The following is a 24292-nucleotide window of genomic DNA, read 5'->3' on the forward strand; positions in this document are numbered from 1 at the left end:
TTGAGAACAGGAATCAAACCTTGGAGATTCAGTGGCAAACTCTGAAGAAAACATTGATTCTGCCAGAGACATGTGGTGAGGTTGTCTGCAAGGATAGAAAAATCAGAACTCCCTGGTGGACAGAGGAAGTTAAAGAGGCAGTGAAGAAAAGAAGAAAGCATATCAAAAGTTCCTGTCAAATAAGTCGGCTTATGCTCTTAGAAAATACAGAGACAAATGCAAGAATGCTAAACACTGTCTAAAACTAGCTAAACAAAAGTCATGGGAGGATTTTGGCAAGAACATAGAAAATAAATATCAAGAAGGTGGTAAGATATTCTGGAGATTGTTGAAGAAGCTTAGGAATGGAGGAAAGAGTGCCATAAAAGGAGTTAGAGATGATAAAGGTGAAATGAAAACGGAAGAAAAAGATATCCTTGAAGCATGGAGTAATTACATTGAAAGGCTGTTAAATGAAACAAGCAGTGATGACAGCACAGTGGTAAAAAACACTGACCAGGCATGCAGTCAAGAATACATATCCATAGTTGAAGTAGAAAAAGCCATCAAAGGCTTGAAATGAGGAAAGGCAGCAGGAGTAGATGATATTCAACCAGAAATGCTGAATATTGTGGTATAAGAGTCTTATACCACCCTACTTCAGAAAGCTGAAGTAGGGTGGTATAAGATAGTCTTTCTGGTACTAATAGAGTCTTTCTGAACTATGCAGTGGCTGCACTGCATAGTTCAGAAAGCCTGGACAGAGGGACGAATTCCCGATGATTGCAGTAGAGCTCTCATAGTATCCATAAATAAAAAGGGAAATAAAACTGAATGTGAGAATTACAGAGGTATTTCCCTACTGAGTGTTCCTGGCAAGATCTATGCATATACTTGATAAACGGTTGAGAAGAACTGTGGAAGAAAAAATTGGTGAAGAACAAGCTGGATTCAGGCCAAATAGAGGCTGTCAGGATCAGATTTTCACTTTACGACAAATAGTCGAGAAAGCATGGGAATATAACAAAGATCTGTATTTAAGTTTTGTCGATTTGGAAAAGGCATATGACAAGATGCCAAGAGAGAGAGAAGCTATTCAATACGCTGCAGTTATATGGTGTCAATGGGGCATTATATCAAGCAATACTTTGTCTTTATTTGAGTTGTAAGTCAGCAGTTAGAATTGAAGGAAGTACAGGAGGATGGTTTAATGTTAAATCTGGTGTGAGACAAGGATGTACATTATCCCCTCTGTTATTCATTATCTATATGGATCACATTATGAAGGAATGTGGTATTAACCCTGATATCAAAATTGGAGATGTTAATGTCAGCTCTTTGCTTTATGTGGATGATGTTATACTTCTAAATAAATCCGCTACAAGTCTGCAAGATTCTCTGACTAAATTGAATAGCTGTTGTAATAGATATGGTATGAAGGTCAGCAATAAAAAGACAAAGACAATGAAAATAGGCAGAATCATTGAAAATGTCAACTGTGTTGTGAATGGAGAACCTGTGGAACAAGTAAAACATTTCAGCTACTTAGGCACGATTTTTACTGATGATGGTAAATTAAATATAGAAATAGACAACAGAATCAGCAAAGCTGGTATGGTGGGAAGTCAATTGAATAAATTCATATAGAATAAGAAATAAATTAGTCAGAACACTAAATTAGCTGTATACAAGACAGTGTTCAAACCAGTTTTAACTTATGGATCTGAGAGCTGAGTCAGAAGTAAAACACTTGACCAAAGACTAGAGACCACAGATATGAGGGTCCTGAGAAAAATTAGAGGCATGACCAGATGGCATCAATGGCAATATCATATTAAAAATGAGGATATTAGGAAAGAACTTGACATTGTCAGCATCCAGGAATGCGTTAGCAGAGCTAATCTCAGATGGTATGGTCACTTAAATAGAATGGGAGAGGAATGATTAGCAAAACAAGTGTTCTCTGCCAGGTTGGCAGGAAAACGACCCAGAGGAAGACCAAGATATAGGTGGATTGATACGGTACAAAGTGCCTTAGACGATAGAAATATAAGATCTGATAATATTGGCGTCTTGACAAGTAACAGACTGATTTGGAGGAAAATTGTAGATAGGAAGTTAGTAATGATGTAATTTTTTCATGTAGTACTGTCATATCCTGTACACCCCTTGAAGGTACATGGCAGGAATTTGATGATGATGATGATGAACTGATACTATGTGGAAGATATCTTGAATTCTACTCTTGAGTTGGAGTGTGTTCCAGTAGCTAACTTTTCACTGGTCCCCTGATGAAAATAAAACTCAGATAAACCAAAGAACATACAAAACCAAAATACAAGGCAATGGTGATGCGTGGCACATGTCAGCTGTCTTAAACTTCCAATAATCACTTAATGACTAATCACTTAATAATCAATAATGACTTCCAATAATCACTTCTAAACTATCCAGAGGATAGTTTAGAAGTGATTATTGGAAGTTTAAGTCTACTATGTTCAGAATCCTGATTAAAAATTTTTAGGTGTCATTTAAGACAATCTGGTTTCTTATAAGTAAGCCACATGAATGAATGATTGATTAGAACTGTTGTGGATGCATGATGTGCAAATCCATGTTTTTTTGAAGGGAAAAGGATTATCTAGTGTCATAAACATGCTCTGTTTTTCTTACTTAAAAAATTCTGCTTGTCAAATCTATGTAGGACAGACTAGAAAAACAGGATGCAGTCGTGTGAAAATTAAAGACTCATATAAGCTACTCTCTACTCTGATGATACTATAACTTGAGTGGGACAGCAATCCTGAGAAAGAGATTTGATATATAGAATGGAAACTGTCTCTGAATTGAATGTCAGGTCTCTGGAAGGGCACATAAGGACAAACTGGAAGAGATTGAAGTGCTCCTTTTAACTTTTGTCTGCGTCTTTAAAAACAGATTGTTTTTCAGGGTGTAATTTATGCGGTTTTTTTTTTTTTTTTTTTTTTTTTGGGAGAGATGAAGCAACAAACCATGATGACAGCATCCAGTATGCATGGGTTTACAGAAGATGCCCAATGGAATGTTACTTTTTTTTTTTTTTTTTGAATACGAGAACTCTCTTCATAAACAAGAACATAAATATGTAGTGAACCAACCTCGAGTATGCAAAGATATCCAGAATTATAAGGATGTCAAGATGGTGAGATGGAAAATATGCACAAAAAAGGTAGAATTATTGATGTAAGAGCCTACTTTAGTTTTCCCAGAAAGATAATGCAAAAACATCTCAGAAGAATGCCAATGCCAGTCTTGGATAAATCAATATAAACTTGGAGCTAGATGATCGTGCCTTAGTTTCCATTAATTAAACTTAGCTTAACACAATTAATTAATCCATCAGTTAATGCACACTAAGCAAAATGACATTAAGCAATAAGAATAATTATGATTTGTCCAACGGTTAGCATAATTCTGTAAAAAATTAGTGTCATTTATAGTGAAAAATTTATGAGAATAAAATCAAAGTTCATAAAAATAGATTGCTTAACTTTTTATCATCATCAAATTCCTGCCATGTACCCTCAAGGGGTGTACAGGATATGACAGTACTACATGAAAAAATTACATCATTACTAACTTCCTATCTACAATTTTCCTCCAAATCAGTCTGTTACTTGCCAAGACGCCAATATTATCAGATCTTATATTTCTATCGTCTAAGGCACTTTGTACCGTATCAATCCACCTATATCTTGGTCTTCCTCTGGGTCGTTTTCCTGGCAGAGAACACTTGTTTTGCTAATCTTTCCTCTCCCATTCTATTTAAGTGACCATACCATCTGAGATTAGCTATGCTAACGCATTCCTGGATGCTGACAATGTCAAGTTCTTTCCTAATATCCTCATTTTTAATATGATATTGCCATTGATGCCATCTGTTCACGCCTCTAATCTTTCTCAGGACTCTCATATCTGCGGTCTCTAGTCTTTGGTCAAGTGTTTTACTTCTGACCCAGCTCTCAGATCCATAAGTTAAAATTGGTTTGAACACAGTCTTGTATACAGCTAATTTAGTGTTCCGACTAATTTCTTTCTTATTCCATATGAATTTATTCAATTGACTTCCCACCATACCAGCTTTGCTGATTCTGTTGTCTATTTCTATATTTAGTTTACCATCTTCAGTAAAAATTGTGCCTAAGTAGCTGAAATGTTTTACTTGTTCCACAGGTTCTCCATTCACAACACAGTTGACATTTTCAATGATTCTGCCTATTTTCATTGTCTTTGTCTTTTTATTGCTGACCTTCATACCATATCTATTACAACAGCTATTCAATTTAGTCAGAGAATCTTGCAGACTTGTAGCGGGTTTATTTAGAAGTATAACATCATCCGCATAAAGCAAAGAGCTGACATTAACATCTCCAATTTTGATATCAGGTTTAATACCACATTCCTTCATAATGTGATCCATATAGATAATGAATAACAGAGGGGATAATGTACATCCTTGTCTCACACCAGATTTAACATTAAACCATCTTCCTGTACTTCCTTCAATTCTAACTGCTGACTCACAACTCAAATAAAGACTAAGTATTGCTTGATATAATGCCCCATTGACACCATATAACTGCAGCGTATTGAATAGCTTCTCTCTTGGCACCTTGTCATATGCCTTTTCCAAATCGACAAAACTTAAATACAGATCTTTGTTATATTCCCATGCTTTCTCGACTATTTGTCGTAAAGTGAAGATCTGATCCTGACAGCCTCTATTTGGCCTGAATCCAGCTTGTACTTCACCAAGCTTTTCTTCCACAATTCTTCTCAACCGTTTCTCAAGTATACTTGCATAGATCTTGCCAGGAACACTCAGTAGGGAAATACCTCTGTAATTCTCACATTCAGTTTTATTTCCCTTTTTATATATGGGTACTATGAGAGCTCTACTCCAATCATCGGGAATTCGTCCCTCTGTCCAGGCTTTCTGAACTATGCAGTGCAGCCACTGTAAGACTCTTATACCACCATACTTCAGGATTTCTGGTCGAATATCATCTACTCCTGCTGCCTTTCCACATTTCAAGCCTTTGATGGCTTTTTCTACTTCAACTATGGATATGTATTCCTGACTGCATGCCTGGTCAGTGTTTTTTATCACTGTGCTGTGATCACTGCTTGTTTCATTTAGCAGTTTTTCAAAGTAATTACTCCATACTTCAAGGATATCTTTTTCTCCTGTTTTCATTTCACCTTTATCATCTCTAATTCCTTTTACAGCACTCTTTCCTCCATTCCCAAGCTTCTTCAACAATCTCCAGAATATCTTACCACCTTCTTGATATTTATTTTCTATGTTCTTGCCAAAATCCTCCCATGACTTTTGTTTAGCTAGTTTTAGACAGTGTTTAGCATTCTTGCATTTGTCTCTGTATTTTCTAAGAGCATAAGCTGACTTATTTGACAGGAACTTTTGATATGCTTTCTTCTTTTCTTCACTGCCTCTTTAACTTCCTGTGTCCACCAGGGAGTTCTGATTTTTCTATCCTTGCAGACAACCTCACCACATGCCTCTCTGGCAGAATCAATCAATGTTTCCTTCAGAGTTTGCCACTGAATCTCCAAGGTTTGATTCCAGTTCTCAAACTCTTTCATTTTCTTTTCAATAATATTTCTGTATTTTAGTCTATAGTTTACAACTGAGAGCTGCTCAACTTTTATTCGCTTTAAAACTGCCTTACATATTATTCTTTTCAATATGAAATTCAATTTTATCCTGCTCAAGACTAAATAGTGATCACTTCCAATTTCAAATCCTCTGTGCACTCTGGTGTCCTGCACCAGGGAGAAAACATCACTATCAACAATAACATAGTCAATGAGACTTTTCTTATTCCTAGCCTCTTCTCTCCATGTGAATTTGTGCACATTTTTATGTTGGAACATGGTGTTAGTAATAACCAGTCCATGTCCTGAGCAGAAATCCAACAGATATTTGCCATTATTATTAGCTTTGCTCTTTTCTTCAAATTTTCCCAAATTATTTTTGTATGTCTCACAATCATTTCCTACTCTACTATTTAGATCCCCAACAAGGACCAACTTTTCCTTTTTATTGTGTCAGTTGCTTTTTCTAAAGCCTCAAAAAATTCCTCCACTTCTACCTTAGTAGAACCTTCTGTGGGACCATAGGCACAAATAAGTCTCATTGTCCAGTTCCCCATTCTCATATTTGCCCACATTACTCTACTTGAGACTGACTGCCATTCAAGAAGATTAGCCTCATATTTTGTGTTGAATACTATGGCTACTCCTTTTCCTTGATTGTTATTGCCTGAATATAACATTTTGTATTTATTGCTGAGAAAGATCTCACCAATTTTGGTCTTTTTTGTTTCAGTCACCCGTATTATGTCGATCTGGTACTTATCTTATTCCTTAGCTAGCTCCATTTCTTTGCCATTCAGGCTTCTTATGTTGATAGTACCGATCTCTAACTCTGGCGATGTTGAGTTGGGGTTTGTTTTCAGATTTGTTCCAGTAGCTGACTTTTCGCTGTTCGCCCTGGTTCCCTGGCGAAAACAACGGGGGCCTTGTTTAACCGGGCGACGCCCCAGCCGGCATGAAATTTTGTCATGTTGTACCATCATTTTTTATTTTGGTTTAACCAATAAGAATACAATTTGGTCGGCTAAATCCCAAATTGCCAGCCCATCCTCGTTCGTTCAGTATCAAAGTAGATACCCAACAGGGTGCACCACGAGAAGGTGAGGATTGGACATTAGGTCAGAAGCCCTGGTCGGTTCTCCGCATTCCTTTAAAGGCTATGTGGAGGTCTCCTCTCAGTTTTTTTATTTAATGTCTAAACATTTGATTGAGCTATTTTTTTTTTTACAAAAAAAAAAAAGTAAAGATGTCTGAATAGTGCTCAACTTTTTCATCTTGTCATGCAATTGCTTTATCAAGATTTTGGAGGACTTTGAAGATTCATTCAATATCAGGATCAACATCAAATTTTTTTTACCATGCTCAGCGTGACTGAAAACTAGCTTAAGTTTATTTGCGGTTAGTTTCTTTGTCAAAACATTCTCTTGTTTGCACTCCTTATCTTTTTCTTCTTCATATGCATGCTGTTCTTCTAGAACATCAGTTCCTAACCGGTGGTACACGAAAAATAATCAAAGAAACACGAAAAGTAATGGCAGGAAACAATTATCATCATCAAATTCCTGCCATGTACCCTCAAGGGGTGTACAGGATATGACAGTACTACATGAAAAAATTACATCATTACTAACTTCCTATCTACAATTTTCCTCCAAATCAGTCTGTTACTTGTCAAGACTCCAACATTATCAGATCTTATATTTCTATCGTCTAAGGCACTTTGTACCGTATCAATCCACCTATATCTTGGTCTTCCTCTGGGTGGTTTTCCTGCCAACCTGGCAGAGAACACTTGTTTTGCTAATCAAGTAAAAAGGAAACAAGTAAAGTAAACAGAATGCAAAACGTTAGTTATTGAACAATAAATGTTAAGTTTGAATCACTGCTATTTTAAAAACAAGGGGAACAATTTATAGCAATGGGTTTAAAATTGGTACACAAGTGGAAAAAGGTTGCGAACCACTGTTTTAGAGATTTAGATACCTCATAGGTATCTAAATTAAAGCAAAATGAAGGAAATGTGATTGAGCAAGAGAACAGAGTTTGCACATGCACTTACAATGATAGCGTTGAGTCAACTGCCGAGTCTCGCCCACTGGCTGCTATATTGACAAGTTTCGCTGCTCACTGCAGATTGGCAACAAAAAATTTTGCATAACATAAAAAAATCGCATTAGCTGATTAATCAACTTAAAAGCAGGAAATAGTATCATTTCACTCAATCGCACTAACTGATTATCACTTATATTGAATTCACATTAAGTGAGGTTTTCCTGTACTTCATTTTCATCACCCGGCTAACACAATGTTAATCACAATGACAGAAATTCTGAAAATGGGCAAAACAAAATTCAAACTCCTGTATAAAGCTCACACATGCTGGATTTGTATTCATACATTAACATATATAAATTTTGGGTTTCACAAAAAATTCGTCATTAGCCTCTTCTATCATATACCAAAGAGACTGACCTAAAACTCATATCTCTACTTAAAATACTTTTTTATCCAATGAGGAAAAGGACAATGTATGCAAAATCATTCAGCCAGTCATTTCATGTTGCTGTAAAACTTAAATTGGGTGGTGAGCAGTCATGAAAGGTTAATTTATTATTACGAAACTAATCAGACTATGAACAAAAATACACAATGCATCTTTGAGGTCATTTGTCTCAAACATTAACAGTTTGCCTAGTTATTAAATGATTGCCCTTTTCAGAGATCTGTACCAACAACTGGCATTTTATCATTACTATTATACAATAAAATATGTAACTATAAGCATTCAAATATTTTTTTTTTATCTGATGACAAAGAAAACCTACCTGTGGCCCAGCACAACTGATCTTGCACACTTCGCAATAATGTAGCTGTTGCGGTTTTGGTGGTTGTTTAGGCTTTTGCATTTTGATTGGTCCTTTCTTGTAAGCAATCCAAGAATTAGTATGAACTTTAGGTGTGGAAATAGAAGTGGTTGTAGTACCTGACTGTGCAGTTGGTGCTGCGGGAACCACTGCAACTCCTGCAGATGCAGGTTGAGCAGCTACGGAAGGCTGCTGAACATACATTGATGCTACAAAAAAAGTAAAACCAATCAAAATTCTAAAAAGCACATCACCCTGCCCCCAATCAGAATAAAATTTTAATAAACTATTCAACAGAATCCCACACTACTTTTTTTTTTATCAACAATAAAGAGAAAAAATCTTTCTGCAAACCCACTGAAACCTCTGAATAGTCAGCTGATTATATTTAAACAACTCATTACAAAGAGTAAAAATTAATTTTCCACATTCAATACAGCATTTATACATATTGAAATATTTGAATCTTTGTCACAGAAGACTAATAAATTGAATAACCAAGAGGCAACAAGCTAAACAGTTCGTTATAATCTTTACTTGCACTGTCTCAAAATTTTAGATATCTTAAAACAAAATAAAACCAACTGTTTTCTGTTAAAACAGTTGGTTTAAAATATTTTCTGCTAAGACTCTCCCTCCTCCTATAATTTTTATACTTTAAATCACAGGGGAGGAAATAATCTACATAATTCACTAAAGTTAAAAGCTGCAGACATTAACTAGAATAAATAGTAGTTTCCAACCTGTGGAACATACTCAGTAAGAGTTAGCATGTTTGATAATTGGGAGTATGGAAACTTTTAACTAATAACATAATATATACTAAATATGGCCAACACTCACCATAGTAAATACTAAGAAACTCAGTATAGCTAATTACAGAAGTCCTTACAAGTCTGAGCGAGAAAGTGTTCTAAAGGAAATTCCCTATAACCAATTCCTGTGGTCTAACAATCTGGTTTCTATAAGTAGGAGAAGGATTATATATGTTACCGCTAAAGTGCGAAAACCGTTAATGTGCACATTACCTAGGAATCAAGAGTTTTCCGCGTTTTACCTAGGTAATGTGCACATTAACGGCTTCCGTATCGTTAAAGTTCAAAAGTTTGTTTCTTTCATTTCCTTTCCCTACTCCTTCCCCCCTCTCCCTCCACTTTTAGTTTGGTTTTTTAATAAGTAAACATAATTTTATCATATGTTTTTTTTCCCAATTGTAATAATATTTTAAACCGTTTGATTCCTTGTATTATATTAATTGATTGATGATTGATTCTATCAACTAATTTGTTGATTGTTTGGTTGTATTAACTTGATTCTTTAGATATCAAAAAAGAAATAAATAACATTATCTTAATTTAAACATACAGAAACGTTGCTGTTGTTCCAGCAAAGATCTTATTTTCACTTTAACGAGTGCCTAGTAAGTAACGTGCAGATTACCTAGGTAATTTGAGAAATGAAACAATTTTCCACACATTAACGGATCACGGTAGTTAATCTGCACAATAACTGATTTCTGCACTTTAGCGGTAACATATATACTGTTCAAGATCACAAATGTTAATGCCAAGCCCAGAAGACTCAAAAATTTCCTGTGGTATCAACTGGATTTTTTTTTTTTTTTTTTTTTTTTTTTTTTTAAATTCTATTCAAAATTGCATGTGATAGTATAATCAGAAAAGCATTTCATGATACCATAGGGGAAATCTCACTAACATTAATTTCATAAAACAAGCAGTGAAGGAGGTCTAATAGACTGATAACATAAAATATTTCAAAACAATCTGAAATTAAAAGAAAAAAGGATGTGGCAAAGAAATTAACTTGAATGGTTAGTATGTGTTATGACTTGAGAAAAAATCAGAAACAGGTTCTATACAAGTCATCGCTTATGCACATGATACTGATATAACAAATTGGATGAAGCAAATTCACACCTTCACTAGTATTTTAAGAATAGCAAGAAGTGTAGAATTAGTGAGGAAAATTGTGATGGAAACAGAATGGGCTAAAACCTTATAATAGGGATATATTCATACTATACAGTTTTAACCTATAAATTACATCTCTTTATTAAACGACAAAAAATGTGAAACTATGAACTACTGCTGACACTCTTACTACATGGCCCAATGAACAATCTAAGTATGAATTCAGCCACAACTCAAAGTTCAGAGAAACATACACCATCTTTCTAAGAATGATTTAAAAATGAAAGCACATATCTCAGTAAGATTTGCATTTAGAACAAATATTTATTAAATTGATTTATTTCTAGAACACTTGTATATTATTTACAGTATTATGCATCTTTTTTTTTATTTTATTTAAAATAATTGACATATAATTTGTTTATGTGGAACTGGCAAATTCAATACAATACAAAGCTGGCAATTATGACAAACTTAGGCGGTAGCTTACATTATCATGGCATAAGGAGTTATATGGAATGAATATCATTAGTGTATGGGAAGTGGTCAGGTATATCAGTTAGCTTTATATCCTCAGTTTATCCCCTAGCATACCCTGGGTATGCTAGGGGATAAATTGAGAAGAAATTAAGTGGGTAAGTAGCAATATAAAATGGAGCTGAAAAAAAAAAAAAAAAAAAATATATATATATATATATATTTTGACAATTCATTTTAACTCGGTTGGAATATTATAAAATAAGTTTAATGACTATTACCGAGAGAAAAGATGGCAAGATATATTTAACAAGATACTACTAGTTTACTAGTTTCGTTACAAGAACATCATCAGGTATCATACTCAAAGAAGTATATAAAAAACTACAGAGACTTAACATTGTACTAACAGAACAAGTGAAAAACAGTAGCATGTTTGAAAAAATGCAAGTATGAGTTCCATACAAACGAATACTACGCACTGTCGCGAGTGCGCCAGTACTGAACAGAAGCAACGTGTGCGTCCGAGAGATTGTAACTTAGGCTGTTATTGATATGAGAGGAATCTAGAGAAATTTCTCTTGATTCAACAATCTTTCTTTCTAGTTCATCATAGCACACGTGGATATTAGCAGTTTGAGTCCAGTTTACAATGTGCTGGCGGCCTTCGTCTGAGTTAGCAGAAAAGAGAACGTGGCTAGAGAGAGCGCTAGCTCTAGTCCTGTTATAGGAGATATCTCTACGGTGTTCATCCAAACGTAGAAGGATGGATTTAGCAGTCTGTCCATAATATGGCTTTCCGCAATCACATAAAATCTTGTAGACTCCTGGAAACTGAGTAGGAAGATGTTTCTGTTTATATTTGCAAAGTAATGAACGAAGTTTTGGAAGCGTAGTGTAGCACGTTTTGAAGTTAAATTTCTTGAGAATCTTTGCCAGTTTTGGTGAAAGAGAGCTGATGTAAGGTAAGGAGATGAAGGCTCTAGGGGGGAGGGGTATCTTCAGCAGTAGTTGAGTGCCTGGGGGAAAGAAATTTGTCAATCTTCTTTGGAGAGAAGCCATTGTTGATAAACGTTTTTTTAAGAAAACTGAGTTCATTTATAATTTCTGTTTCTTCTGTAAGTAATGATTTGGCTCGGTGGGCTAAAGTGGAAATAATACCACATTTTTGTGGGGGATAATGATGGGAGGAAGCATGAAGGTATCTGTCAGTATGAGTAGGCTTTCTAAAAATTGAGATTTTAATGTTCTCAGCACATCTGGTAAGTTTGAGGTCTAAAAAGGGGAGACAGTCATCCGATTCCAGTTCGAGGGTGAAAGAGATTTTTTCGTGGCATTTGTTTAGGTGGTCTAAAAATAAATAGAGGTTATTGACGCCGTCTTCCCAGATGAGGAAAATATCATCAATATATCAGAACCAGACTTTTGGTTTAAAGTGAAAGGAGTTAATAGCTTTTCCTTCAAATTCGTTGAGAAATATATCCGCAAGAATCGGAGAGAGTGGGCTGCCCATAGCCAGACCTGAGTTTTGTAAGTAGATCTTGTTGTCATATTTGAAGTATCCTGACTTTATGCAATGGGAGAGAAGAGCAAAGAGTTTTTTTGATAATTTATTCTTGAGAAGATCGAGGACTTCTTGAGCAGGAACATTTGTAAAGAGAGAAACAATATCAAAACTGGCCATTAAATCTGTTTTTTTAAGTTTGATGTCCAAACAAAATCTGCAGAGTAATATGTGAAGAAGAAATTCCAGAAAGATTTCTTAGAAAACTCGCTAGAAATTTGGAGAGATTATAAGTGGGAGAGTGTATGCCCTCAACTATAGGTCTGAGTGGGCAGTTATTTTTGTGAATCTTGGCGAGACCATACAGTCGAGGTATCAAGGGATGAAGCGACCGAAGAGAAAGACGAATGTTTTTTTGTAACTCTAAGGTGGTTTTTAATAAATTATTAGTTCTATTATGTAGTTCCATCGTAGGGTCATTAGCAATTTCTGAGTAGGTATCACTATTTAAAAGTTCCAAGATTTTATTGTGGTAATCAGACTTGTTTAAGATGACAGTTGCATTCCCTTTGTCTGCGGGAATGATAACTATGTTACTATTATCTTTTAAGGACTTGATAGCTTTCCTTTCAGAGTAAGAAAGGTTGTCAGGTGGAGGTCTAGCTTTGTTAATACAGAAAATTGCTTCCATACGGAGGTTAGCGTCTTTGTTTGGTAATAAAGAAGCTGCCTTTTCTATCTTTGTTAAGAGAAGTTCTCTAGGGATGGATGTAGGAGCAGTGACAAAGTTGAGACCTTTAGCAAGTATGCTTTCTTCTGCCAAAGATAATTGATGGGAAGACTTGTTGATGACAACTTTTTTTAGAAAGGTAGAGTCAAAATGAGAAGTTTGGCTATCTTGATTATATTTAAGAGAATCAAATTTTCTAATGAGTTTTATTTTGTTTAAATTCTGTATTTTAGAAGCCTTAAGAGTGCTAATTTCTTTTAAATGGTTCCAAGATGAACTATCTAGAGAATGAGAAAAACATGTTTCGTGATAGGTCTTCTTGGAAAAATAAGCAGCAAGACAACGTTTGGTATCACAAATGCGTTCCGATAAAAGATCTAGTTTTGCCTTCCTATAAATTCTTTCTGCTCTAGCAGATTTTATCGATTCTTTAAAATTAAGGAAACGTGGAATAATAGAATTGCACTTACATCTTTTAAGAAATACAAGTCTGTTGATGTACAATCCAATCGCTCTGAGATTTTTCTGATATTCTTTGACCAGTGAATTTAATTCCTCATCATCAGGAAAGTAGATATTTTGACAATTCATTTTAACTCGGTTGGAATATTATAAAATAAGTTTAATGACTATTACCGAGAGAAAAGATGGCAAGATATATTTAACAAGATACTACTAGTTTACTAGTTTCGTTACAAGAACATCATCAGGTATCACACTCAAAGAAGTATATAAAAAACTACAGAGACTTAACATTGTACTAACAGAACAAGTGAAAAACAGTAGCATGTTTGAAAAAATGCAAGTATGAGTTCCATACAAACGAATACTACGTGCTGTCGCGAGTGCGCCAGTACTGAACCTCTATTTATTTTTAGACCACCTAAACAAATGCCACGAAAAAATCTCTTGCACCCTTGAACTGGAATCGGATGACTGTCTTCCCTTTTTAGACCTCAAACTTACCAGATGTGCTGAGAACATTAAAATCTCAATTTTCAGAAAGCCTACTCATACTGACAGATACCTTCATGCTTCCTCCCATCATTATCCCCCACAAAAATGTGGTATTATTTCCACTTTAGCCCACCGAGCCAAATCATTACTTACAGAAGAAACAGAAATTATAAATGAACTCAGTTTTCTTAAAAAAACGTTTATCAACAATGGCTTCTCTCCAAAGAAGATTGACAAATTTCTTTCCCCCAGGCACTCAACTACTGCTGAAGATACCCCTCCCCCCTAGAGCCTTCATCTCCTTACCTTACATCAGCTCTCTTTCACCAAAACTGGCAAAGATTCTCAAGAAATTTAACTTCAAAACGTGCTACACCACGCTTCCAAAACTTCGTTCATTACTTTGCAAATATAAACAGAAACATCTTCCTACTCAGTTTCCAGGAGTCTACAAGATTTTATGTGATTGCGGAAAGCCATATTATGGACAGACTGCTAAATCCATCCTTCTACGTTTGGATGAACACCGTAGAGATATCTCCTATAACAGGACTAGAGCTAGCGCTCTCTCTAGCCGCGTTCTCTTTTCTGCTAACTCAGGCGAAGGCCGCCAGCACATTGTAAACTGGAAAGAAAGATTGTTGAATCAAGAGAAATTTCTCTAGATTCCTCTCATATCAATAACAGCCTAAGTTACAATCTCTCGGACGCACACGTTGCTTCTGTTCAGTACTGGCGCACTCGCGACAGCGCGTAGTATTCGTTTGTATGGAACTCATACTTGCATTTTTTCAAACATGCTACTGTTTTTCACTTGTTCTGTTAGTACAATGTTAAGTCTGTAGTTTTTTATATACTTCTTTGAGTATGATACCTGATGATGTTCTTGTAACGAAACTAGTAAACTAGTAGTATCTTGTTAAATATATCTTGCCATCTTTTCTCTCGGTAATAGGAGAATTCATTTTTACTCGGTAGGAATATTATAAAATAAGTTTAATGACTATTACCGAGAAAAAAGATGGCAAGATATATTTAACAAGATACTACTAGTTTACTTAGTTTCGTTACAAGAACATCATCAGGTATCATACTCAAAGAAATATATAAAAAATTACAGAGACTTAAAATTGTATTAACAGAACAAGTGAAAAACAGTAGCATGTTTGAAAAAATGCAAGTATGAGTTCCATACAAACGAATACTACGCGCTGTCGGAGTGCGCCAGTACTGAACAGAAGCAACGTGTGCGTCCGAGAGATTGTAACTCAGGCTGTTGTTGATATGAGAGGAATCTAGAGAAATTTCTCTTGATTCAACAATCTTTCTTTCGAGTTCATCAAAGCACACATGGATATTAGTAGTTTGAGTCCAGTTTACAATGTGCTGGCGCCCTTTGCCATGCTTCCTCCCATCATTATCTTCCACAAAAATGTGGTATTTTTTCCACTTTAGCCCACCGAGCCAAATCATTACTTACCGAAGAAACAGAAATTATAAATGAACTCAGTTTTCTTAAAAAAACGTTTATTAACAATGGCTTCTCTCCAAAGAAGAGTGACAAATTTCTTTCCCCCAGGCACTCAACTACTGCTGAAGATCCCCCTCCCCCAAGAGCCTTCATCTCCTTGCCTTACATCAGCTCTCTTTCACCAAAACTGGCAAAGATTCTCAAGAAATTTAACTTCAAAACGTGCTACACTACGATTCCAAAACTTCGTTCATTACTTTGCAAACATAAACAGAAACATCTTCCTACTCAGTTTCCAGGAGTCTACAAGATTTTGTGTGATTGCGGAAAGCCTTATTATGGACAGACTGCCAAATCCATCCTTCTACGTTTGGATGAACACCGTAGAGATATCTCCTATAACAGGACTAGAGCTCTCTCTAGCCACGTTCTCTTTTCTGCTAACTCAGACGAAGGCCGCCAGCACATTGTAAACTGGACCCAAACTACTAATATCCATGTGTGCTACGATGAACTCGAAAGAAAGATTTCTTCTCTGCTGTTTAGATCTACAAGGACCACTTTTTACATTTTTTGTATGTCTGCTGCCTGTTCTAATGACTCAAAAAATTCCTTCCTTTCCTTGATTATTATTGCCTGAAAATAACATCCTATGTTTATTATTTAGCAAGATCTCACCTGGTTTTGTCTTCTTTGTCTTAGTAATGTCAATTGTCCACATGGTATTTTCCAATTCTTCTGTTGATGTTGGGTTAATCCTTCATGAAGGTGTTGAGTTGGAGCCTCTTCCAGTAGCGGACTTTTCACTGTTCGCTCTGGTTCCCTGACGAAAACAGCAGGGCCGTGTTTAACCAAGCAATGCCCCAGCCAGAATTATATTTCATCATGCCATGCCATGATGAAATATAATTTCATTTGTGGTTAAAGTCAATAGAGAGTACAATTTGGTTGGCTAAGTCCCAAATTGCCAGTCCATCCTTGTTCATTCAGTACTCAGTAGATCCTACTATCAGGGCGCACCATGGCAAGTTGAGGAGTGAACATTAGGTCAGAAGCCCCAGGCAGAGTGAATGTAATCCCCAGAACTGACTGGGGATTACATTCACAGTTCGATCTCATTTACATTCCCAAGTGAATATAATCCCGGTATTTCTCTAATTTGCAGATCTTCCCATAATATGAAAAATCACAAAAGTAGGACAATATATTCCTGTATTGGATACAGAAAAACGATCTTTAAAAAACATGAGTTTTTAGAGGCACCTGTAACACAGCCAAAAAGATGAACATGTGAACATTAGTTTATTAATAAATTTCTATCTGAAACTTATAGATCAGTGAAATTAAATCAACAAAGGTAGAATAATAGCAATGAATTTCAAAAGATATGAGCCAAGTACTAGTGGTATAGTGACAGTAGATATAGCATTCATGTTTCAGTAAGGAAATACCGTGAGTAGACATTAATTAAAATTATAATAATTGAATTAACTCACGTAAAATATTATTTATTAATAGAATTTTCACCTGAGTATCACAGCCATCTTCAGTACATGTAAAAAGCTAATTAAACAATAACTGACAATTTCAAAAGGTGCCACCTTTTGAAATTGTAGCTAATGTAATATAACTAAAAAAGTCATCATTAAATTTCCTAACTTATTAAAATAAATAAATAAAATAAAATAGATAAATGAATTATATATATATATACAAGTTAGGAAAGATTAGTTGATTTAAAAAGTACTATCTCCCATTGTGTAGAATGAATAGAGCAATTACTTTACTTACAATTATGAAACTAACACTTAACATCTGTACTTCTATATGAATACATATGAATAAGACAAGTTATGACACTACACAAAAGTAAGCAAAATCTAACTGCTTTGTTAATTGTTTACACTAGCCTGACCTGTTGTGAAAAAAAAATATAAAATTAAATAAATTCTTTTTTTTTTTTATCCATAATAATATAAAGATGATAAAAAAAAAAATATAGTTGAACTACATCACCTACAGCAAAACCTAATGTTGGGTCTGCTGCGGCATGGGAGTCAATAACGGACAACAGAATCTTCTAATCTGAGACCTGTTACTTTAAATTCAAGTGCTGAAGTGCTACATCAGCTTGACTTGAACGAGAATGACCGTTTCCTTACTGAAAATTTGGGTGGATAAATATGATTTATATTAATAGTAAACAAAATTTTTTAAAAATCATATTTAGTCAGTCTACTGTACTATAACTACTCTAGCATGTTATTCATATCTTTTGAAATCTGTTATGGTTATTCTACAATTTTCAACAGTCAGTTTACTGAAGAGGATTGACAACTTCCAGATTGAAATACAGTCATACCCAGACTTACGTGGTTTCTTATATGTATGTATTACCGTCCCGCTTCACCACTAGACGTATCTTTCAGGTGCCAACCACATTCGCCAGCGTCGCACATGCTGTGAACAAGCACTCACGTGTTTCGCATGGTATCCATTCATACACGATTTTTATAGTCTACAAACCTTGCGATTGTTTAATCTCATGTTCTTGATACAAATTTTATTACATAAAAAATAATAATGTTGTCCAAAATAAACAAGTCCGATTCTTCTACAGCTAGCAAGAAAAGAAAAACATTGATTTTGGAAACAAAACTCAACATTATTTAGGATTTTGAAGGCAGAATAAAAATTTGTGAGCTAGCAAAGAAGTTCGATCTACAGTAATCCACAGTAAGAACAATCATAAAAGAAAGGTTTACAGATTTTGCAGGACATAGATTCTAATGAGGAACAAATTGTAGCCACGAGGCAAGGAATAAAAAAATCATTGGCTTGCTATGAAGAAATTTTGCGTGACAAGAAAAAGACATTATGCCGTCAGACGAATCTATTAGATTTTATGCAACCATTGACATCGAAATAACTTTCTTTTTTTTTATGTACGAAAAACTACAATTATGATATTTCTTAAAAAATATAGGTGTTTTTGTAAACTTTTGGTCCCAATTGTATGTTTGTATATATATAAATTACATGCAAAATTATACCCCAAGTTACGCGCTTTTTGTTGGTCCCACCTACTGCGTAACTTCGGGGTTTAACTGTATTTGGTTTCATTAATAATCTTTTCTTGCCACTGGAAAAATTACAAATGTGAGGGTCAAGCAATTTGGTCTACAAGAAGCATACTTCCATAGCAATGCCACCTATAAAAAAAATAAATTATAAATCTGCAAAACATTAATATAAGTGGACTGAGGGTCAGACTTGAGAACCCAGCTGCAGAAACCAAACAAGAAAAATTTCCAAGTAGCTCCAGGCTTTCAAATAAGGATGATGATCTCATACCAGCCAATGAAAATCATCATCTATATTCACTGACCTGCCTAACAGAGAGCTGATAAATCCAATTCAATCCAAATGAGATGGTCATTAAAAGATGCAAGCATATCTATGGGCTTAATGGGATAAGCAATTCATGCCATACTAAAATTACAAGTATCACAAATGACAATGAGTTTCTGACATTTGGTAAAAATTACAAGGGTTCAAGACAGTTGGAGGAGGAAGAGGATAGATTTAAAAGAGAATAAGAGATACTGTGTTTTCACATTGGATAAGAAGAATAAGAGATACTGTGTTTTCATATTGGATAGGAAAGGTACTGCTGATAGCAGAACTGCAACAAGAGCAGAATTTTGGAAAAGGTGGAGGTAAGGGAAGGCCACTTTATTACACTGCAAGTACAAGTACGAAAGATTATTCCTTGAATCAGCCTGAACTCTGAAAAACCTCCCAAACCTCAACAAATTTGGGTGAATGAGACTGCCCCAATGTAACACTGCTGAAATATAGTTTTTGAAATGTGTTGTAATAATGTTTGAAATATATGTTGTCATTTCCTAAAAAATTAGAAGTTGAACATGAAGATGGTAACATGATTAAGAGGGTGAATGATACATGACATAGGACTTTGTATTTGGACCAGTGCTTTTTTACTTTGTAAATTCAATTATACTCAAAATGATTTGAAAAGGGAAAAGAATATGTATATCTGGCTTACTGCAAAGCTTACAAAAGTGATGTACAGAGTTACTGCATGATTTAAATAGACTAGAAGTTATAGACAAAGAATAATGGTTGCCAGTGCAATATGGAAAAACGTAAAGTTATGCATTTGGAGATGAAAAGCTATGCATTACAGATAGAAATTGGTACTGGATAGTAATTTGATGACACTAGAGATTTAGGGTTGGAGAAAGAAAATAAAGTTCAGAGGACATATTGCAAAAGCATGTAAACCAGTTCATAGGAGTTAATGGATATTAACCTCTCTACTGGCCATGGCAGATGAAATAGTGAGATCAAATCACACTTCTTATCCATGTTACAGAATCATATCCAGATTTTGCTAGACGTCTATTTTCTCTCTTTGTAAGAGTTTACAAATTTCCATTTTCTTAGTTATAAGGAGGTGGTGAAGAGAACTAGAGATGAATGACCAAAATGGCTATTCTACTCTGGTGGTGTTTCTCACCACAAAATTTGTGGTGTGTTCTGAAAGGACAGAACTGATGGTATGTAGATTACAAATTAGGGATCACTGGAGCTTGGGCAGTCATTGCCCTTTGATTGGAAAGATCTATTTACCTGATTAAAGCCTATGTTTTTCAAACCTAAATTTAATAACACAACCTCTGCAGCTTATATTTTTAAACTAGTTACAACTCAATGTGAAATAATCTTTCACATATTACTAAAGGGTCCAAGAAATTCAATTACTTCAACTAAAATAAACAATACATCGTTCTAACTAAATTTGGAAGTCATTTCTCACATCAACTAAGACTATCCTAAAATTTACTCCAACTGAATAGTGTGTATGTGTGTGGGAAGGGGGGAGGATTTGAAGCATTCTTCACAGACCCCTCTTAAACTTGCATTGTTCAAATGATTTCTACCAAATTTGGAATGAATGTTTCTTACACTGATAGATTATTTAAAATTCAGTTTACTTTTACTTTGTTGCACAATGATGAAAATTCATTATGCATAATGAAAAACAAGTTCCTAAATTAACACTTAGGTTATTACTGCAAAAAAATTTATGCACTGAACAGGAATAAATTAAGGAATCATTGTATACTTGAAAACCAACTTACCAGCATAAGTAGTGGTAGCTGCACTGCTATATGAACTGCTATAGCTTGTTGTTGAACCACCAGTAGCACTTCCACTAGAATACATATACGAAGATGTTCCTGACTGTGCACCTGTAGTCTGAGCTTTCGGTGTGGTAGTCTGACGAGTTGATGCATAGCCAACATTAGAGGGTGATGAATATGATTGTTTACTTGCAACTGAAAAGAAAATGCTTGCTTCAACAGTATGAAGGAAATAAAGCATTTATAAGAATGCAAACTCTTGCAAAACAAATTGCATCAAAATGCAAATTTGTGATTACATTCATCATCATCAAATTCCTGCCATGTACCCTCAAGGGGTGTACAGGATATGATAGTACTACATGAAAAATTTACATCCTTACTAACTTCCTATCTACAATTTTCATCCAAATCAGTCTGTTACTTGTCAAGACTAACATTATCAGATCTTATATTTCTATCATCTAAGGCACTTTTCACCATATCAATCCACCTATATCTTGGTGAAAAGTCCCCTGGGTCGTTTTCCTGCCAACCAGGCAGAAAACACTTGTTTTGCTAATCTTTCCTCGCCCATTCTGTTTAAGCGACCAAACCACCTAAGATTAGCTCTGCTAATGCATTTGTGGATGCTGACAATGTCAAGTTCTTTGCTAATATCCTTGTTTTTAATACGATATTGCCATTGATGCCATGTGTTCGTGCTCCTAATCTTTCTCGGGACTCTCATATCTGCATTCTATAGTCAAGTGTTTTACTTTTGACCCAGCTCTCAGATCCATAAGTTAAAACTGGTTTGAACACTGTCTTGTATACAGCTAATTTAGTGTTCCGACTAATTTCTCTCTTATTCCATATGAATTTATTCAATTGTCTTCCTACCATACCAGCTTTATTGATTCTGTTGTCTATTTTCATATTTAATTTACCATCTTCACTAAAAATCGTGCCTAAGTAGCTGAAATGTTTTACTTGTTCCACAGGTTCTCCATTCACAACGAGTTGACATTTTCAATGCTTCTGCCTATTTTCATTATCTTTGTCTTGTTATTGCTGACCTTCATACCATATCTATTACAACAGTTATTCAATTTAGTCAGGGAATCTCTTGCAGACTTGTAGCGGATTTATTTAGAATTATAACATCATCTGCATAAAGCAAAGAGCTGACATTAACATCTCCGATTTTGATATAACGTTTCATACCACTTTCTTTCATAATGTGATCCATATAAATAATGAATAACACAGAGGATAATGTACATCCTTGTCTGACACCAGATTTAACATTAAACCATCTTCCTGTACTCCAATTCTTACTGCTGACTTACAACTCAAATAAAGACTAAGTATTGCTTCATATAATGCCCCATTGACACCATATACCTGTAGCGTATTGAATAGCTTCTCTCGGCACCTTGTCATATGCGTTTTCCAAATCGACAAAACTTAAATACAGATCTTTGTTATATTCCCATGCTTTCTGAACTATTTGTCGTAAAGAAGATCTGATCCTGACAGCCTCTATTTGATCTGAATCCAGCTTGTTCCTCACCAAGCTTCTCTTCCACAATCCTTCTCAACCGTTTCTCAAGTATACTTGCATAAATCTTACCAGGAAACACTGAGTAGAGAAATACCTCTGTAATTCTCACAATCAGTTATATTTCCCTTTTTATATATGGGTACTATGAGAGCTCTACTCTAATCATCGGGAATTCGTCTCCCTCTGTCCAGGACATCTGAACTATGCAATGGAGCCACTGTATGACTCCATACTTCAGCATTTCATTACATTCATAAAGAATCAAATCACACAACTTTACATATATTACTAGTGAGACTAGTTCATGGAGCAAATAATATCCATTAATTAAAATACAGAATTGATGAACACTGATAATCATGATATTAAAAAAAAGTTGGTTGGTTGAAAAACAAATGTTATATTCACAATGCATAAATTCTTAATTAAGCCAATAACCAAGAAAGACCCCACTTCCAAGTGGATCTTATTTAAAGCTAACTTCTAATCCATAAAATTACTTTCATTACATCTACTTCTGCACTTCCAAACATCTTTCCTCATAGCCAAATATTCTTAAAGCCTACATACATCCAATTGATCAAGAAAAATATCAATGTTTAAAGCATTTAGTGATAAGTTTGACATCCTTGTGTGTGTGTGTAGTTAATAAAAAAAAAAACATCTTTAATATATATATAAAGATAAATATAATAATATAAATATTTTATAAAATAAATATAAATTTATTTCAAATGATATTATCTGTGTAAAGAGGATTGGATATAATATGATTGATTTTGATCAAGTTTTCTTAATGATATTATATATAAGAATAAGAAAACCTGATCAAAATCAATGATATTACATCCAATTCTTTACAGTTTGGCACAAAAATATCAAGAAAACACAAATTATCAAATGAATTATCAGTTGTGAATGTACTGAACAAATAAAACATTAATTAAAAAACAATTTTTAGTGAATGAATTATCAATTTCCTGATTTGTACTGTAAAAGGGTGTTCACAAGGCTTTTATGATAGCACTACATGATCAAATTTGTATTATTTGAATGACAATTATCAATTTGCTGATATGTACCATAAAGGGGTGTTCAAGCTATTATGACAACACTACATGATCAAATTTACATTAGTATTATGTATTTCCTATCAACAACTTTCATCCAAATTAGTCTATTACTTGCTAGCACTCCAATACTGTTATATTTAATATGTTATATTAAATTAATTCTTCTAAGGTACTCCTAAATGAATCTCACTTCTGTCTTAATAATGCCAATTATGTCCACTTCTTCTATAAGCTTGATTTCCTTGCAATCAATACTCCTTATACTAATTTTTCCTATCTTCAATTCTTATGACATGGGGTTTGTTCTTTTCCTTCTAGATGTTGGGTTTTTCTTTTTCTGATTGTTTGGAGCTTCTTCCAGTAGTTGACTTTTCACTGCTAGACTTGGTTCCCTGACAAAAACAGTGTGGGCCTTGTTTAACTAGGTGATGCCCCAGCCAGCATGAGATCTCATCCTGCTATACTCATGTATTTGTAGTTTAAGCAAACAGAGAAGGCAATTTCGTCAGCTAAGTCCCAAATTGCAAGCCCATCATCATTCGCTTAGTACCCAGTGGATAATATTAATGTGGTATACCATGTGAAGGTGATCTGGATGTCTCATCCCAGTTATTTGGCTTTGACCTTTAGTTTGTCACTAAGGGTCAAAGTATATATATAATGCGTAGTAATACATAATGTATAGTGTGAACAGTTAAATGAAACAGAGAAATGAGCCCAAACTTACCATTAACAGTATTCAAACTTTTGTTTAGAAATTTTATTTCTAAACAAAAGTTTAGAAATAAAATATATAAAAGTTCTTAGAGAAATCCATAGTGGATAGTCAATTTTGATGACAGCATGTTAATAATGTTTATAATACAGTATGATCACTTAGAATAAAACATGTAAAAAAGTAGTTTAAAACAAAAATAGGAAAGTAAAAATCCAC

The 24292-nt window shown here is 34.6% G+C and overlaps 1 protein-coding gene across 1 annotated transcript in view; it reads right to left on the reverse strand.

The window, feature by feature from the left end:
* LOC150099925 (zinc finger RNA-binding protein-like) overlaps positions 1-24292 on the reverse strand; it is a 174094-nt gene that overhangs the window by 89869 nt on the left and 59933 nt on the right. Inside the window, exons 4-5 of the mRNA XM_090403122.1 lie at positions 20737-20934; positions 8460-8707 (exon numbers count right to left, since the gene is read on the reverse strand). Coding sequence (XP_090259248.1) covers positions 8460-8707; positions 20737-20934 — 446 coding nt within the window. The remainder of the gene's footprint in view (positions 1-8459; positions 8708-20736; positions 20935-24292) is intronic.

The sequence above is a fragment of the Typopeltis vanoorti genome, chromosome 13 (genome assembly GCF_054136105.1).
Source record: "Typopeltis vanoorti isolate ZY-2024b chromosome 13, IOZ_Tvanoo_1.0, whole genome shotgun sequence".
Classification (NCBI taxonomy): domain Eukaryota; kingdom Metazoa; phylum Arthropoda; class Arachnida; order Uropygi; family Thelyphonidae; genus Typopeltis; species Typopeltis vanoorti.